Genomic DNA, 18,329 nt, shown 5'->3' with positions numbered 1-18,329 from the left:
GGAGCATGGTGGCTGCGGGGGATAGGTCTCAAGCGCAAAGAGGAACATAGTCTGGAATGCCCACGATGACCCATTATAGCTAAAAGGTAGAACTAGATACGGGATACCTTTATCGACGGTATGCGGCATTAAACCACATACCCAGCAATTAGTCATATTCATCACTAGTTGGTGTTGGTGCAGGAGTTGAATAAATGAATTGTTCACGAACTCAGAACGTCTCGCTTGTTCGTGTTCAGGTAAAAGGTGGAAAGAGTGCGAAGAAGCAGTCGTAACAGGAAAGGAAACGTGAGGAGGCACCGTAGACATAGTGGGTACAAAAATTAACTGGGCACCAAAGACAATTCCACCCATCAGAGTTACCAAGATAATCAAAAACATTAGGGCACACTGGATCAGGAAACATTTGTTGTGCAATATTTCATGCAATTTCACTTTACGCTCAATCATAGTATTAACACCTCGCAGCGCAGGAAGCTCCATCCTCTACTCGAGCCGTCCGTGGCGGTTGGTTTGTACCTGTTCGGAAATGCGTCCGTTAGCCTTGGGAGTTCCCAAAGACCAACCGGGGGAACCGACCTAACGTCTGGTAACCTGCAAATCAAAACTAGGCACACGTCACGGCCCTACGGCGAACCCGGGTGGCCGGTTCTAAATATAAAAAAAAAAAAAAAACAACGCACACAGCAAACTTCCTGGCTGAGGAGAATACAATTGTCCAAAGATGAGTTGTCAGGGCAGAGGGGGCAAAGGAAAACACGAAAGGGTATTCACTTTATTAGTCCTTGGAATGGGAGCGTAAAGAGTAACAATGTCTTCCAGGTTGTGTCTGTTCTTCGAACAAGGGACCAGATGGCGAAACAGTGTTCAATTGTTCAGGTGAATGTTTGAACGGAGTAATGTTCGAATCCAGGGGCAAAGGCACAGTTCCAGATGAAGCAGCAGTGTTCTTCAGGTTAGCAGACTCAAGACCTTTAAATTGTGCATCGCTGAACGGGACAAGCCTAGGAACACACTCTGTCTCAGATTTGCCAATTCCCTGTCTAATCCATTTGTCATACGGTAAAGGAAGCGGTACACGTTTCGTATGTGACCAGCGTGTACCCAATGCTTTCTTCCAGCCAATCGAACAGCAGTTCGTGTTGACAACAGGACCTGGAACGGTCCGATATATCTTGGCTCCAAGCTTCTTGATTTCCCAAAGTTCTTTACGACCACGAAATCGCCAGGCTGTAACTTGTGTCCTGGTCCCTCTGTTGGCTTTGGCAGAGCCTCAAAAACCTGTTGATGAATGGCACTTAGTTTAGCAGTCAAGTCATAAAGGTAATCGATCAACATGGGATATTCGAGCTGGGTGAATTCTTTAGGTCTAGGGACTCCCCAAACGTTCGCAGGACGACCAAACACAATTTCATACGGGCTAAGCCCTATTCGAGAGTGAACAGTCGCCCTAGTGGATAGAAGAGCCAGAGGCAATGCATCTGGCCATGACAACCCAGTTTGGATCTTGGCTAACTTCAATTTCAGAGTCCCGTTATAACCCTCAACAAGACCTAAGGACTGTGGGTGATTTGCACTATGGAACTTCTGTCTAATCCCCAAACCCACACACACGCTCTTCATGACCTTTCCCACAAACTCACTTCCGTTATCCGACCATACAATCCGTGGCATGCCAAACCTAGGGAAAAACTCTTTGAGAAGGACTTTGGCGGTGGACAGGGCTGTATTAAAATTCAAGGGGTAGGCTTCAATCCATTGTGAAAATGCACAAACTACAACAAGGACATACTTAAGGTTGTTACACCTTTCCATATGAATGAAGTCTAATTGGATAACCTCAAAGGGACAAGTCGGGGGAGCAAAATGACCAGCTGGAGTTGGAGTTCCCTTGACAGGATTATGCATCAGGCACACCATGCAATTCTTAACCACCCTCTCCGCACACTTAGAAATTCCATCATTCTTCCATACCGGGGCCAACAACTTGCAAATTCCTTTCGCACTAATGTGTGCCATTCCATGTGCCATTGTAACTACTGCAAGCACATACGCATCAGGTAACATCCATCTTTGATGTTCTGACAGATCGATCCAACAACCAGTCGAATCCAATTTACCCGTACTGTCTTTCCACACATTCTTCTCACTCTCAGTAGCCTCATTCTGAATTGACTTCACACTCTCAATCGTGTCTTCACACATTCCAGCATCCGTAACCCATCTTGCAGAACTTGCAACATACATTCGACTCGTCATGTTCTTTGCCGTCTTTTTCGCAATCTCATCTGCAAATGCATTACCACGACCAACATCATCCGTGACCTTCCGATGAGCACTACACTTCACAATCGCAACTTGCTTTGGCAAAGTAAGTGATTCCAGAAGCTCATTCACCAATTGTCCATGCTGTATTTTTGTCCCGTGGGACGTCAAAAATCCTCTCTCTCTCCATAATCGTCCAAAACTATGTGCAACACCAAACGCATACTGGGTATCGGTAAAGACGTTCACTCTCTTTCCCTCGGCCAAAACGCACGCTCTCGTCAGCGCAATTAACTCTGCAGCTTGTGCGGAATTCTGACTTACTCTCGCAGTCTCAACAATCGTACTCAATGTCGTCACAGCATACGCGGCAGTCACATCACTGTTCGACAACTTAAAGCACGAACCATCCACATACAAAGTACCATCCGGATCTGACAACGGGGTATCTTTCAAATCGATCGGACCCTTCGTTTCTTCTTCAGTTCGCAAACAACAATCATGTGGTTCTGAATCACTCGATTCTACAGTAGTCGGCAACAATGTGGCTGGATTCAACACATTACATTTCTTAATCTGAATATGACTTGCCAAGAGTGTCAGCTCATAGCCTGACAACCTAGCACTCGTGAGATGTTGTGTTTTTGTTCTGTTCAATAAAGTATCTACTGCATGTGGAACCATTACCACTAACATATTATTCATGACCAGACCAGCAGACTGTCGAATAGACCCAGCAGCTGCCGCTGTCGCTCTAAGGCAACTCGGCAATGCTCTTGCTACTGGATCTAAGGTTGAAGAAAAATACGCACACGGACGCTGTTTATCACCAAATTGTTGTGTCAACACGCTCAACGCGCAACCCTCTCGTTCATGGACGTATAGTGTAAATGGTTTACTGTAGTCGGGGGTACCCAACACAGGAGCTGAACACAACGCATCGCGCAGCTCAGAAAAACTCTTCTGGCAGTCATCAGACCATGGCAGAGGATTCGAAACATCTTTGCACGTGAGAGCTAACAAAGGCTTTGCTAACAACGAAAAATTTGGGATCCATTGTCTGCAGTATGATGTGATACCCAAAAATGCACGTACTTCTCTTTGAGTGTTTGGCACAGTCATTTGAGCAATTGCTCTAATTCATTCTGGGGTCAACCTTCTTCCCTCCTTTGACAAGAGATGACCTAAATAGGTTACTTCTTGGCAACAATATTGCAGCTTAGAAGGTGACACCTTGTGATGTAAATTGGACAAATGCTGTAGCAAAGATATCGTAGCTGCTTTGCAAGTTGTCTTGTCATCAGCAGCCACTAAAAGATCATCTATGTACTGGATCAAAGCAGCCCCGACGGGCAATACAAAGGTATCAAGCTGGCTTTTCAGAGCCTGACTATATATCGAAGGACTTTCACAATAACCTTGAGGTGCGCGCTTGAATCTGAAGCTACGACCACCCAAGGAGAAACCAAAAATGTCCCTACTCTCTTCTGCTATCGGGATGCTAAAGAAGGCATTCTTCAAATCAATCACCGAAAACCAGGTAGCTGAAGCAGGAATCAATGTCAATAAAGCTGTGATATCGGGAACCACAGGAAACTGCGGAACCACAATCTTGTTTACTTCTCTAAGATCAATTACGAAACGATACACAGGAGGTTGGGAAGAATCGGTACGTTTCAAAATCGGCAAAACCAGACTATTACACACGTTACCTCGTGTTTCTTCGATCACACCCTTCTGGATCAAATCTTGGATGATCGCTAAGAGTGCTCGTTCACCATCGCTCGAAATTCGATACTGCGGAATTCGCGGTAACATGACATTCGGTCTGAGCTGAACAACATATGGGGGAATTTCCAGAAGACCCACATCATTAGGACCCGTAGCCCAAAGAGATTCGGGGAGCTAACGCAATTCTTGTGGAAGCCTATCTGTCGCCACATACATAGGAGAGATCACTTTCCTGCCCAATGTAAGTTGTACTCCCGATGGGGAACAATGAAATGTCGCATACAATCGTTTCAACAGGTCCAAACCCAGCAAGTTTTCACCGCAACCAGTAGTCAAAATCAACGGTGCTTCTAACTTACATGGTCCAACTGAAAGGGACAAAGGACTAGAGATTGGATTACGAACAGGGGCGCCAGAGAATCCCACTGAAAAAAATCAACACCGGGTTTTGGCTCAACAAAACTCAGCTGAACTGAGCCCAATTAACTTGAAAAACAGAACAAATAGTCCAAGCCAAGACTAACTAAACCTTATACTTTTCCAACTCCTAAAATGAAATGAAACATGAGAGGAGGGTTTTATAGATTTCCTTATTAGTCAATGGAAATGATTTTAATTTATTTCACATTTCAAAACAATTTTGCGCTGCAACATTACTTCATTGCGCATTCATCTTTTGTACAAAACAATATATTACATTACATTTAATACATCAACATGATACTCATGATCCCCTAAATGAATAAAACAAACACACATACACTCATCAGACATTCATGGCCAATATACTCCTGCATACACAAAACTACACACACACTATAAACTCGGTCCTAGTAGCACCCTTTCTTTTCTGATAGATTGACTACAAATCAGTTTGTACAACAAAAACGTTCTGTCTTATTTGTTGATAACAATAAAGTTCCAGTGTTATTTTGAAACAAAAAATCTCTCAGGACGGTGCAAAAACAAGGACCGAACTGGTCGACGCGTTTCGAACCACTATCTTTTGGGTTCTCCTCAGGACCAACCAATTTCTGCAATAAAAAATAATGAATCTGTTTTAGGTATTGTACTACAACTCAGAATTTCCACAAGAACCGCCAAGGACTCACTTCACCCAGCTAGAAACGATAATGCAAACGGTTTTTTGTTTAGGTTCCTCATCATTTGGGACGAGTTGGATATATTTCAGGCAGCTAGAACTCCATTGTGGAGGCACTATGTGAAGGTGGGTGAAGTGAGTCCTTGGCGGTTCTTGTGGAAATTCTGAAACGCGTCGACCAGTTCGGTCCTTGTTTTTGCACCGTCCTGAGAGATTTTTTGTTTCAAAATAACACTGGAACTTTATTGTTATCAACAAATAAGACAGAACGTTTTTGTTGTACAAACTGATTTGTAGTCAATCTATCAGAAAAGAAAGGGTGCTACTAGGACCGAGTTTATAGTGTGTGTGTAGTTTTGTGTATGCAGGAGTATATTGGCCATGAATGTCTGATGAGTGTATGTGTGTTTGTTTTATTCATTTAGGGGATCATGAGTATCATGTTGATGTATTAAATGTAATGTAATATATTGTTTTGTACAAAAGATGAATGCGCAATGAAGTAATGTTGCAGTGCAAAATTGTTTTGAAATGTGAAATAAATTAAAATCATTTCCATTGACTAATAAGGAAATCTATAAAACCCTCCTCTCATGTTTCATTTCATTTTAGGAGTTGGAAAAGTATAAGGTTTAGTTAGTCTTGGCTTGGACTATTTGTTCTGTTTTTCAAGAGAATCCCACTGAGACATTAGTTAAGCCAGACAAGGGTGCGCCAGGGAGTTTAGAATGTTTGATTGAACTTTTTGCCGCACCAGTATCCAACAGAAAAGGCTCAACCACACTTGATAAAGCTACTGAAACGTAAGGCCCACTCTGATCAACTGGAACTGACACTACTCCCTCTCCTTGTCCATGGCTATCCTAGCAGTCATTATACGCAGTACTCTCGCCCTCGACATAGTAGTCATCTACATGGTACTGCGGAGATCTATCAGATTGCACCTTCGTTTGGTCGAAACAATTAAGAGAACTTTGTGATGGAAGAGAACGCTCATTCTGAGAAGGCGTGACATCACATCCTCTACCTCTAGAGATTTGTTGGGAACCACGACCTCTCTGAACTGGCACACCATTCATGCGCTGTCGCAGAGCAGGGCACTCGTTCTTATAATGACCCTCTTCCTTGCAGTATGCACATTGATTCAATCCTAACAATGGCCTAGAAACGACGTACTCCGGTCTCAGTTGTACTCTCGGAAACGGTGTCTGTTGCTGAAATTGCGTACGTTGCTGTGAATCGTTCTGATTCGAGCGAGGCGGATACGCCTGCTGCAACAACACCTTAGTCTTCAGGTCCTTCGTTTTCCTCTCTACACGTTCTTTTTCTTCCTTCTCTATTCTCGTAATATTGGGCTGTGGCTAGAATCTGAGCCGTTGAAGAGACAGCCCAAGCACTTTCTGAGTCTTTCAACTTGTTGCACAAGTCAGGCAGCAAGTTAAACACGAACTTATCAACAAATAGTCTCTGGCCTCCCTCTGAACTCATATCTTGGCTGCTGTGGTCCACAAAAGTCTCCTCAAATCGCGTGAAAAAGTCGGACACACTTTCATCCTTCTTCTGCTTACAGGCCCACAATTTATCCCAGTTTACTCTCAACGCTGGCATCAGCGTCTTCATTAGATTAACTATCCTACCTGGTAACTCCGCTACTAGGGGTTCAGGTTTTGCACCTCCTACTTGGAGAGCATCCGCCGCTAAAATAGCAGTCCAGATTCCACCTAACTCGTTCGGATGATCCTCATGGCGGATTTTCGCCCATACCGGTTGTGGCACTACATTGCCAAACAACATCTCAGTATCTGCAATGTTCATAATACAGGCGTCTACTGTCTGGGACAATTCTTTATAGTAACCAGCGGGATTCTTACGTGGGTCTGGCAAAGTCTGTTTTAATGCTAGTACTTCAGACCTTTTCCATGGGACATGTATCCAAACTCTCTGAAAATGTGCCGGAGCGGCCGCAATACCTCTCCCTGCACCAGCCTGTACTGCATCATGCCATACTGGCGGAAGCTCTCTCATAGGATACTGTCCCAACGTCTTCTTTTCTGAGGAATCACTCGCAAACAAAACTCTAGACGGTAATACAGACCTATAGGCAAGAAGCCGTTCCAACGCATGTCTAGCATCAGAACCCACAATCATACCTTTCGCAAATTGACTCTGGAGTTCGAGCATTTCAGCAGGGGCTGAGTCTAATTCGTCGTTGTCCCATTCGTCTCGCAACAACTTACACATCTCCTCAAACACATATCTCTGAGTCGGTTCATTCCACTGGGAAAATGTATCGTAAACTATACGACAACTATACCTATCGGGTTTCAAAATCCATCTATGAGCCATCGAATCTAATAATGCTCGTTCCCTAGACTGAGGGAGCTGGCTACGTCTCTGCATGGAATCAGAAACGACGGGCGCAATTAGCGACCCAAAAAGAGGAGACAGAAAACTAGTGACGGTGTCGGTTACTCGCCGACGAGCGGAAGGTGAAGTAGACATAAGGGCGGGAGAAACAGCATTCAGCGAAAGCGAAGGAGCAAAAGGGGTAACAGAAACAGGAGTGACAGGCGTAGTAAGGTGAGGTGTAGCAGTTAAAGACGAAAAAGGCAACCCAGGAAGAGGGGGTGCCGGAGGAACATAACCTTGCTGAGGAACAGGAGGTGGGGGAGGAACTACCACGGGCTGACCAGCAGCCGGTTGTACAGCAGGGGGAACAAAAAGGGCAGTAGCGCTGTGTACATAAGGAGGTGGTGACTTCAGTAAATAAGACATCAGAGGATCCTTTTCGGGGTCTTCTTTCGGCTTATCGGGACATGATGGCAAAACAGGGTAGCACTTATCAATTGCCATGCTTTGTTGTCTAGTGAAAATCTCGGTCGCTTTCTCTTCTTCATCTTCCTTAAACTGCCTAGCAGCTTGCATAATCGAGACACCTTTTTCTCGCTTATCCTTTTTAGCCTGTTTGATTTCTTTCTGCTTGGCTTCTTTGCGCCATAGACGAAAGGAGTCAAACATCGCCGGCCGGGCTTTCTTCTTAAATAACTTCGCCTCCAAATTATCCAAAATTGCAGTTTCAAAACTACCATGTAATGGCCATCTGAGAACACAATCTTTCCTCGTATAGCGGACCCATACCTCGTTATACGTGATAGGGCCCACACCATGCTTCGAATAGAGCTCATAAGTCGGAGTTCCAACCGGAGGTATCGGACAAGAGTCCTCCAATCGGGAATCCTTGTTGCAACATCCAAGACAAGACAAGAAACCAAGACTACGGTTAGGCATTTTCGCTCACTAACCGAGTTTCAAACTTCAAGGGGCTATCTCTATCGATACACTCGTAAATGTACGAGACCCTCGGTTTTTGGGAACTGCAGCTACCAAATAATCCTAAGGACCAAACTAAACCAAATGCAATGGAACCATGCAAAACCAAAACTAAGGACCAAAGAACTCGAGTTAAACCTAAGGACTGAGAGCGACCCACGTATACTTAACTGAAAGATCAATGACGTCACCAGGAAGACCCGTCTATCGTCTCGCCGTACTAAGGACTACGCCAGGCTCCAAAACTAGTCGACAGCCAGGGCCAGTCCTTTGCAGCCGTCTGGAAGTGGGAACCTTCGTGGAAAAAGACCTTCGGACCACTTATGTGACATACATGGATCGATGAAGTGGGGTGCACCTCCCTCGGCAATTTCACACGAAGCTCCTCACAATCTTCAGGCTAGGACCGGAACCGCTCGATGTCGCACCACGCTAGGGTGCCAACTGAAGGACTGGGCAATTTCTAAGACCCAGCGGTGCCAGGGGACAACACCTGAAACCTTCGGGGTTCACCTGTTTTGGCATACTTAACAAACAGAGACACGGGGTTCTTCCTCTGCGTCAAAAGATCGTCTTTAATGACTGCAGTCAGGAACAGAAGTCACAGAAGTATCATACAAGATAGATTCTAAGGAGACTGCTCGATTTGTACAAAGCAGGTCGCTCCTTAAATACTGAATATTCTGCTTCGGGCAAACATTCCTGCAAGTTTACAATTATTCCCGTTTCTGTATTCCAAACAATAAGATCACACAATATCCCTTTCCCATCTCCAGGTGTCTGGCCTTCAATCACATGTTTCTGACACCCCTCTATTGAAAGGCCGGAACGCCCCATAATAAAATTGGTCACCTCCTCATCGTAAAAGGCTAAAGGGAAATGCAGGAACAGATGCAGTAAATAGAAGAGTCAGATAAGACATATTCGTAGGCTAATAAAAGAAGCGTAGTCTATTGTGTCAGGGTCAGTAGCTTGGTTCAGGCAGGACAGGACAGAAAACCAGTACGGCAGGGACCGCCTCAGGCGACAGGGTCAGCTTTCGCCAAGTCATGCAGAAGTCGGCAGAACGCGCACTAGGGACTACGTGCCCTCGAAGTTACCTAATCAGGGTCATTGTTCGGACATCGCTCATTCACTGACTATGTGAGGGCAATGATACAAAATGGACGTCGTGCATGAAATGGAACCCGTAGGTTCGAGCACAAGAATCAGTAATACATGACAAATCCTTCAGTGCAGCGTTGCGAAAACGCTTGCTTTATATTAGACTCATTATTTGCAATTCGCTATTGCCAGGATCGTCACGGTACCATTAGCTCAGAAGCATGGGTTCAGTTTTCACGGAACCTCAGACAGGAGACACATGGCGGCGCTTACGCTGATGCTTCCCCATATCCAGCACAACCACCAGAAAATTAGCACAGCAAGTCACTGGAGCTGGCAAAACAGAAAGAAGCATGAATCCCCCACCATTTAAGCCCATCAGCCCAATTTAAGCCCAGAAACCGGAAATAGCATACACCAGAAGGAACCGGTATGCTGGAACAGCTGAACCCAATGCAGGCACTGACGAGGGGGGCGTGGTCAGCCGGAGGTACAAACCTACCGCAAATATCGGCCACCGTAGGCCACAAATCGCTAGGAAGAGCCGAGGCCCCACCCTGAGTGAGCGAGAAAGCCAGCAGGAGCCCCTAGAGCCCATGCCGGGCACCAACAACCTCAGAGGCAAGAACCGCAGACTAAAGTAGTCAGCAGCCGGGGCAGAGGCAGAGCACCGCCCGAGCGAGCCACGGAGCTGCGCACCAGAAGCATAACTCAGGAGCGTACCGCCACAGAGGGCGCTCAGGGAGGACAGCACTCAACAGAGCCGGAAACAGGAAGCCGTTACACCGCTCAACAGCCTGCGAGCAGAAATGAATCAAAGCAACAGGGAGAACTCTGTATCACCCCCCAGATGGCAGGAGACAGACGGCGGGAAGCAGCGAAAGCAGAAGCAACTGGGCTGAGCAGGCAGGGGACGAGACCCCAACCATCCGCAGGAGGGGACACACCCCCGGGGCGGAAGACTCACTAGCACCGAAGAGACCCACAGCCATGACACAGACCTAAGAGACCTGTTCAGCCCAGCAGCACAGGAAAAAAGGCACAGTCGGAATCTAGGAGGCCAGGCGTCCCGACTCCTGCAGCTCCCACGTCGGTCCAGAAGCACCCCCAGAGCCCAGCAAAGGAGGGAACATCAGGACAAGCAAGTAGCAGGTAAGTGCCCAGCACCTACCCCAGTGTTCCCAGTCAGGTCCACCAACAGGAAACAAAACAGGAAGTGCTTTCTGTTGGCTATGTACTTATAGCCCCTGGCAGGAGGGTGGGTGGAGCCTAAAAGTGTTTCCTGTTTTGTTTCCTGTCAAGTGGAATACCTTTAGTGATGACTGGGTCGAGGACGAGGGACGTAGAGGTAATACTAGGCCTAGATAAGAAGACACAACATTGGTGTGTCCAACGTGACCATGGCCACTCTCTCGTTTTCCTGATTGAGCATGAGAAAGTAAAAGAAAGTCTTTGTTCTCATCTCAGCAAACATGCGTATAATACCCTACTTTGGCATGCATTCTGCATGGCAGAGTAGTAGTATTAGTATTAGTAGAGTAGTAAGGACCAATGAGTTCTCTGAATCTTACAATACCACCACTGGGCAGTCCACAAAATATATATGGTGAGAGAGAAAGGTGACTGAAAAATCAGAAGAAAGGAAGCTACAGACAGACGCAGTTTGAGGTGAAATACAGACACTAGAAATATAAAATAACTTAGTAAATAATAGGATGGTGCATGGATAACAAGATTTTTTAAAAGGATAGATCTAAGAGGATTTGGGAAAGAAATAAAACTAGGAAACAGGTAGAAAATAGTTCAAATTAAGTAGCAGTAAAAGTTAGGGGAATATATATAAACAACAGGAGGACTTACTGGGGCCAGCAAAGCCATCAGCCGAGGAGGAGCGTTCTTCCTGGTGGGAGCCATCTCCAGCTCCCTCACCCACCTCCGACGACCGCTTCTCTCTGGATGCTGATGCTTGTAAGACATAATTAAAGAGAGAAGAAATAATTGGTTTTAAATAAATAATCGCTCCAAAACAATTTTTGGACAGGAAACGGCAATAACATTGAACTTTCCTAAATCATATTGACTAGTATTAGACTAGTATCGTGGACTGTCCTATTGATTCCACATTTCCTGAACCTACCTAGCTTAGCCCACCTATTCCAAAGACTGTGGAATAAATTGCAACAATTTATATTTGCTTAAAAGTTAACGAATCCGATCTCATTCACAATCATTCTCAACAATCTTTGAAGGTCCAATTCACTAAGCCTGAATTTTTGTCTTTAAATAAATGCATATACGAACGCATGCATTGCGTTCACTAAATTGGTTGTTTAGTTTACTTGTCACTATACTAGCTACAAAAAGGTTATAAGAACTGAAGTGAGAGGACGAACATCGCTAAATTACTAATACTATCTTAGTAGTGACAGGACAAAGGAAAGGAGTTTCTTTCTAGTCTGTATTACTTAACTGAAGTTCTTACATAATCACCCGAAGCAAGCACAAATGCAAAGTTGCAAACAAGTACAATTAGGTAGCGCCAAGCACCTGGCTAGAATAACAATCACATAATATAAGATTTGTAAATGTTACGTAACTTACTTGCATGTCAGCAGCATGCTTGCTAGTTGGGAAACAAATATTAGCAATAACATAAAGCATACAATACTAATAATTAGCTACTCACCAAGCCCCGTGACCTCAACTCCTAGCAGGTCCAGCAGTTCTTGCTCTCAGTCCAGGATGTCGGACCACTGGTGCTTTAGCTGTTCATGGGTGCGCCGGACCCCAGAGCTGCGATACACTGCCCAGCGCAACCTCGACCACTGCTACTGGAGCTCCCGGAGCCCATACCAAGACCCAGGCTTGCCACCTGCTGCCAGGGTAGAGGGGAGGTGGCACTGCACCAAAATAAAACAGTGCTATCACCTTTGAAAACAAGGCCCGGGGCTGCACTAATTTTAGGCGCCGCCTTCCACAAGGCACTTATTTGCCACCTTTTTTGCACGGCTCTTTACCATGATGCTGGGAGGCGGAAAAGAAAATGTGGAAAGTATAAAAAAATTAAGGGAGAAGAAGGAAGGAAGTAAAAAAAATAGGAAAGCAAGTAAAAGAGAAAAACAGTACACAACTCACTAGAAAACACAAAAAAGTAGAAAAAAAGACAAACGGTACACTTAGAAAGACAAAGGGTAAGATAATAAATAAAAAAGATTGGCAAAAAAGTTTTAGAAAGCAAGGATTGCAAAGATTGAAAAAAGGATCAAAGGTAGGCCCCGGCACCATAAACAGAGTAAGAAACAAGATGGCTGCACCTCTGCACAACCGTTTGGTACAGTTCACATGATATGTCCACCTGAACACGCAATCCGAATTGACATACGCAAAAATGTCACGCAAATAAGTAGGACAAGCAACTCCGCCCACTCGCGGAACTCCACGTAGCTTGGAGGAGTTTTTTACCACTTCACGGAGTTCCGCATTGTGGGGCTATACGAACTCTGCCCAGTGTTAGTCAGTGTGTGCTTTGGTGTATTTCTGGGTGTGTTAGTGTCTGCACTGGGGTATGCCTGGGTGTGTCAGTGTCTGCTTTGGTGTATGCCTGGCTGTGTCAGTGTATGCATTGATGTATGCCTGGGTGTGTAAGTGTAAGCATCGGTATGTCCTTAGGTGTGTCAGTGTATGCAGCAGTGTGTGCCTGGTTCTGATATTGCATGCATAAGTGTATGCCTGGGTGTGTCAGTTTCTGATTTGCTGTATGCATGGGTGTCAGCGTCTGCATCAGTGTATACATCGGTGTGTGAGTGTATGCATGAGTGTGTGCCTGGGTGTGTTAGTGTAAACATGAGAGTGTACCTGGGTGCATCAGTGTATGAATCAGCTTGCACCTGAGTGTGTCAGTGTCTGTATCACTGTTTGCCTGGGTAAGTCAGTGTATGCATTGCTGTATGCCTGGGTGTGTTAGTGACTGCACTGGTGTGTTCCTTGGTGTTAGTGTATATGTTGGTGTATGGTTGAGTGTGTGCCTGGCTGTATCAGTGTATGCATTAGTGTGTGCCTGGCTGTGTCAGTGTATGCATCAGTGTCTGCCTGGGTGGGTGAGCATATGCATTAGTGTGTGACTGGGTGTGTTAGTGTATGGTTAAGTGTGTGTCTGGCTGTCTCAGTGTATGCATTAATGTGTGCCTGGGTGTGTCGGTGTATGTGTCAGTGAGTGCCTGAGTGTGATATTGGCTGTGTTAGTGTTTGGCTGGGTGTGCCAGAGTCTGCATTGCTGCATTCCTGGGTGTGCCAATCTATGAATCTGTGTATGCCTCGGTCTGTTAGTGTGTGCCTGGGTGTGTCATTGTCTACATTGTCATATGCCTGGCTGTGTCAGTGTATGCCTGAATGTGTTATTGACTGCATTAGTGTTTCTCTGAGCATGTCAGTGACTGCTTTAGTGTATGTCTGGGTGTGTCAGTGTCTGCATTGGTGTATCCCTGGATTTGTCAGTGTATGCGTCAGAGTGCCTCGGTGTATTATTGGATGCATTAGTTTTAGGTTGGGTATGTCAGTGTCTGCATTGCTGTATGCCTATATGCCTGAGTTTGTAATTCTATGTGTTGGCGTATGCCTAGGTGTGTCAGTGTGTACATGGGTGTCTTATTGGATGCATCAGTGTTTGACTGGGTGTGTTAGTGTCTGTTTTAGTGTGTAGTTGGATTTGTCATGGCTATGTCAGTATGTGTATGGTGTTTGAGAGGCTGTGTCAGTGTTTATATCAATGTCTAAGTGGCTGTTTTGATATGTGACTGGCTGTGTCATTGGCTGTAGAGGTTTGTGCCTGGGTGTGTTTGTTTCTGTATCAGAGTGTGCCTGGGTGTATCAGTAGTTGTACTGGTGTGTGTCTGGGTATGTAAGTGGCTGTATCAGTGTGCCCATGTGTGTTTCAAAGGCTGTATGAGTGTGAGTCTGAGTCTCTCGGTGGCTGTATCAGTGACTGCCTGAGTGTCTCAGTGGCTGCATTGGTTTGTGCATTGATGTATCAGTCTATGTGTGGTTTTATGAGGTTATGACTGGGTATGTGAGTGGCTGTATTGGTATATGTTTAGGTGTGTGACCGGGTGTATCAGTGTATCACTGGGTATAAGAGTCACTGTATCATCGGGTGGCTTGGTGTGTAAGTGATTGCATGAGTATGTGAGTGGGTGTATGAATGGCTGTATAAGTGACTTGGTTTAAGTAGCAGTTTGCATGTGCAAAAATGTGATGAATTACTGTATGGGACTTTTAGTGGCTTTATGAGTGTATGTGTGGGTTTTTCAGTACCTGTGTAAATAACTCTATAAGTGTGCAAGTTCATGTGTGGGTGCCTGTGTAGGTGTATTTGTGACCGATAACTACCATTACAAATATACATTTTTATAACAAATACATTGTATGAACATACTATAAGACAATTTAAACCAAACAATCAACAAATTAACATAGCATAACTTATTTAACTATTTTCAAATATACTTTTGTGCAGAAGTACTTCACAAAGCACAAATCAAAGTGATGTTTTGAAGCATCTTACAATACCATCAAGGGAAAAAAGTTTACTTGCAGCAAGCAGTTATCCAGAGGAACTACAAAACATTATTTACATGGGACAACTTCTATATGGAAGCACTTAAAAACAATTCCAGAAAGGGGCCACAATTAAATCATGCTGGGCAAAATAGGTGCATCAGGACAGTCCACCTGTACGGCACCATTGGGAGAACCACTATCAGCTGCAGTTATGATAATAGCTCCTGCCTTTAAAAAATGAAGTGTGACGCTTACTCACTGTGTGAAATGCCACATGTGAAATGCCACATGCTTGTCACTGTAAAATTATCCTCTCTGTCTACACTTTCCCTTTTTTATAGTTCTCGGATTCTATACTCACAAACCAAAAGTGATGTACTGTTGAAAGACTCATCAATGAACAGTGGGGAAAAAAACAATCATATTGATTGTATAAAAAACACCTAAAACTTGGATTGTAACTCTGAGCTGTGCAGAATGTCCACGAGATGACTTACATTACTTTTTCACACAAACAAACGGTAACATTTAAGATATCAAATTCAAGACACAGGGAGAACTTTGCTGTTTGCATCCATCAAATATTTGCAAGTACTTTAGGCACATATTTGAAACTATGCTGTCCTTTATTTGCAACAAAAAATCTACTTCTTGGAAGAAATTACTGAAAAAGCACCAAGCAAGAGGTGCTCCTCATATTCATATGCTGTTGTGGGTAAAAGATGCACCTATATTTGGAACAAGCTGTACTTTCTTTAATAGAACTGTATATTAAATTTAGCATTCCAAAAGATACTGAGGGAAAAAGCATACAGCAGCAAATACTGTGTTTCCATTGACATAGATGTGCAAAGTACTGTCAGCAGAAATATTAAAATATTTCCTTAGCTACCTGTTGAACCTTCATGTTTTTCATAGTCTGTAGCCACTTCGTTCTTCCAAGGTCCCTTTGAAAATTAAAGAAAAAATATAAAACTGTTAGAAAAAGCTTCTTAAGAGATAACAGTACGTTTTTACAAACATTTCAAAAGTACCCCACAAAATCCTCCCAGGACAGGTGGCACACTTTCTAACTACCCCTGTATTGCAACCTGCACTCCTCTGGGCTGAATTCATACTTACTGACAAGGACCTCCTTCATGATGGGATACCTCAATCTCTTCCCCTTCTCTAGGGCCAGTAGGGCCTCCCTTCAATCACCAGGAATATGACTCCAAAGGCCAGCTCCCCAATCCTCCTCAGAGATCCTCTGTACCTCTAGAGCTACTGCATATGCCTGACACAGCCTGTCTATATCACCCTCTCCTCACAGTCAAACACCAAGTCTCTGGATATATGGACTCTTTCTTCTGCACTGGACACAGCAGGTTTGCTCCCACCATTTTAGCTAGACCCTAACAGCTATTTAGCCTTCAGGTTCACCTCCTTGACAGTCATTTCATAAGCCAACAAGACCCCTTCCTCCTCCAAGGTTCACTCAGCCTCAGATTTTCTCTCCTCTGCAGCTACCTGGGCCAGCTGCAGCCCCAGGTCTCTCCCATTCTGTCTGTTCTTGATCTCCTCAAGGTACTGGTTTTGAGAGGAGACACTACTTCCCCTGTCTCCACTGAAAGCTGTGCTCAGTAATTTCTCTACTCCTTTCCCTCCTTCTCAGACCCAATACCCTTAGTTGCCCTGAATCTAAGGTTAACAACAACCAGGGTTTTCCCTTCTCTGAAGTAGTCCTCCTAAAGCTCTTCCTGTGGTACAGATTGAATTCTGCAGATGTGTTCCCAAACTGTAAGGGCAAACTAGTACTCAAACTTGGATGTACAGGTGAGGTCTTTGGTGTGTGAACAGTGTTATGGGTGAGTGAGTGAGTGTGGAAGTCATTGTCTGGCTCTATGAGTAATGGGTACATAAGTGCTTTTGTGGGAGTATAACTGGGTCCGTAAGTACCTGCCTGACTGTATGAGCATATGATAATTACATACGACTAAATTATATACTATAAGCAAGCACCCACATCTAACTTCAAACACATTCATTTATACTTCCACATTAAAATACATTTTCATCAATATTCCCAATTCCTCTTTCTACTTTTCTGCCCACTTTAATTTTAGTTAAGGTTCTCAACTAAGTACCCTTCTATTTTCCCTTCTTGTATACTGTCTAGAAGCTACACATTTTCTTTCATTTTACATTCACTCACATTTTTTTTCGAAATCTACTTTATTATTCTACAACCTAATTACCATTCCTGTAAAAGCTGTTTGCTATTCTCTCTCTTCTATTTCTATATCTGGTAACATTTATGTTCAATTGAAATCTCTAGTCAGATCTCCAGTCAGAATATCTGTGTGTGAGAGAGTATCTGTATGGGCATGAGAATGGGTGTGAGAGTGTCAGTATTGGGTGTCAGAGTGAACGTGGGAGTGTTTGTCTGGGTTGTCACAGTGGGTGTAAAAACCTTTGTCTTGGTGTGTGATTGGGTGTGAGAATGTATGGGTGTCACTGTGGGTGTGAAAGTGTCTGTATGGGTGACAGAGTGGGTGTGTGAGTATATATATATATATATATATATATATATATATGTATTTTTTTTTATTCGTGGCAAGCTCCACGGATCTGTTATGGATTTACACAGGGAGCCATGCTCAGCCCCACTGCGGATCTTGCGCATGACTAAAAAAGGTTTTGTGGCATTTTTCTGCTCATTGTACATAGTTTTCCCACATCTATAACACACTCATGGGGTCAGGAAAACTCTAACCTGACCCCTTCATTTAGTTTAGATGCTACTTTTCAGCCCTGTAAATCATTTTCCAATATATACAATAGTGGCAGCAAGTTTTTTTTTGTTTAAGGACCTTTATTGCATTATTCCACGATACACAGCTTCCAGCCTACAACCCCTCGGGCTGGCCGCTCAGTATGTAACACATGCATTGCTTCGTATAGTACACAGCCCATTGCCGTCAACCCGGGGGTACGGCGGCGTTATAAAGTGCAAGTGTCTCACAGTTTAAAGGAGGATAGTGAAGGTCTCATTTTTCTCTTTTTTATAGCCATAAAACAAGAACATGTTTCAAGAATATCGTCAAGTGAGCCTAACAATCGAACCCCCCCCCCCCCCAACCAACTAACACGGTCACCACGTTGAGCACAGTAAGTCCACCTATGTACCAGTGATGCAACTATAGTGCCCCACTCTAAAGCACCTGGAGCCACAAGGTCGTTAGGGTCCTTACATATCTTC

The 18,329-nt window shown here is 44.3% G+C and overlaps 1 protein-coding gene across 14 annotated transcripts in view; it reads right to left on the bottom strand.

The window, feature by feature from the left end:
• LOC146802355 (uncharacterized) overlaps window positions 1-18,329 on the bottom strand; it is an 87,129-nt gene that overhangs the window by 26,008 nt on the left and 42,792 nt on the right. For 8 of the 14 annotated variants that reach the window (XR_014967745.1, XR_014967744.1, XR_014967746.1 and 5 more), the window contains exon 2: window positions 15,981-16,035. Coding sequence is in view for 3 of the 14 variants with exons in the window: in XM_085621938.1 (XP_085478064.1) it covers window positions 15,981-16,035 (55 nt within the window). In the remaining 11 variants the exon portion in view is untranslated. Of the gene's footprint in view, window positions 1-11,392; window positions 11,498-12,218; window positions 12,433-15,980; window positions 16,036-18,329 lie in introns of all 14 variants that reach the window. The other 6 variants (XR_014967748.1, XR_014967741.1, XM_085621939.1 and 3 more) reach the window with 2 other exon arrangements.

The sequence above is a fragment of the Triturus cristatus genome, chromosome 8 (assembly GCF_964204655.1).
Source record: "Triturus cristatus chromosome 8, aTriCri1.1, whole genome shotgun sequence".
NCBI lineage: Eukaryota > Metazoa > Chordata > Amphibia > Caudata > Salamandridae > Triturus > Triturus cristatus.
This window is presented reverse-complemented; position numbering and strand designations above follow the sequence as displayed.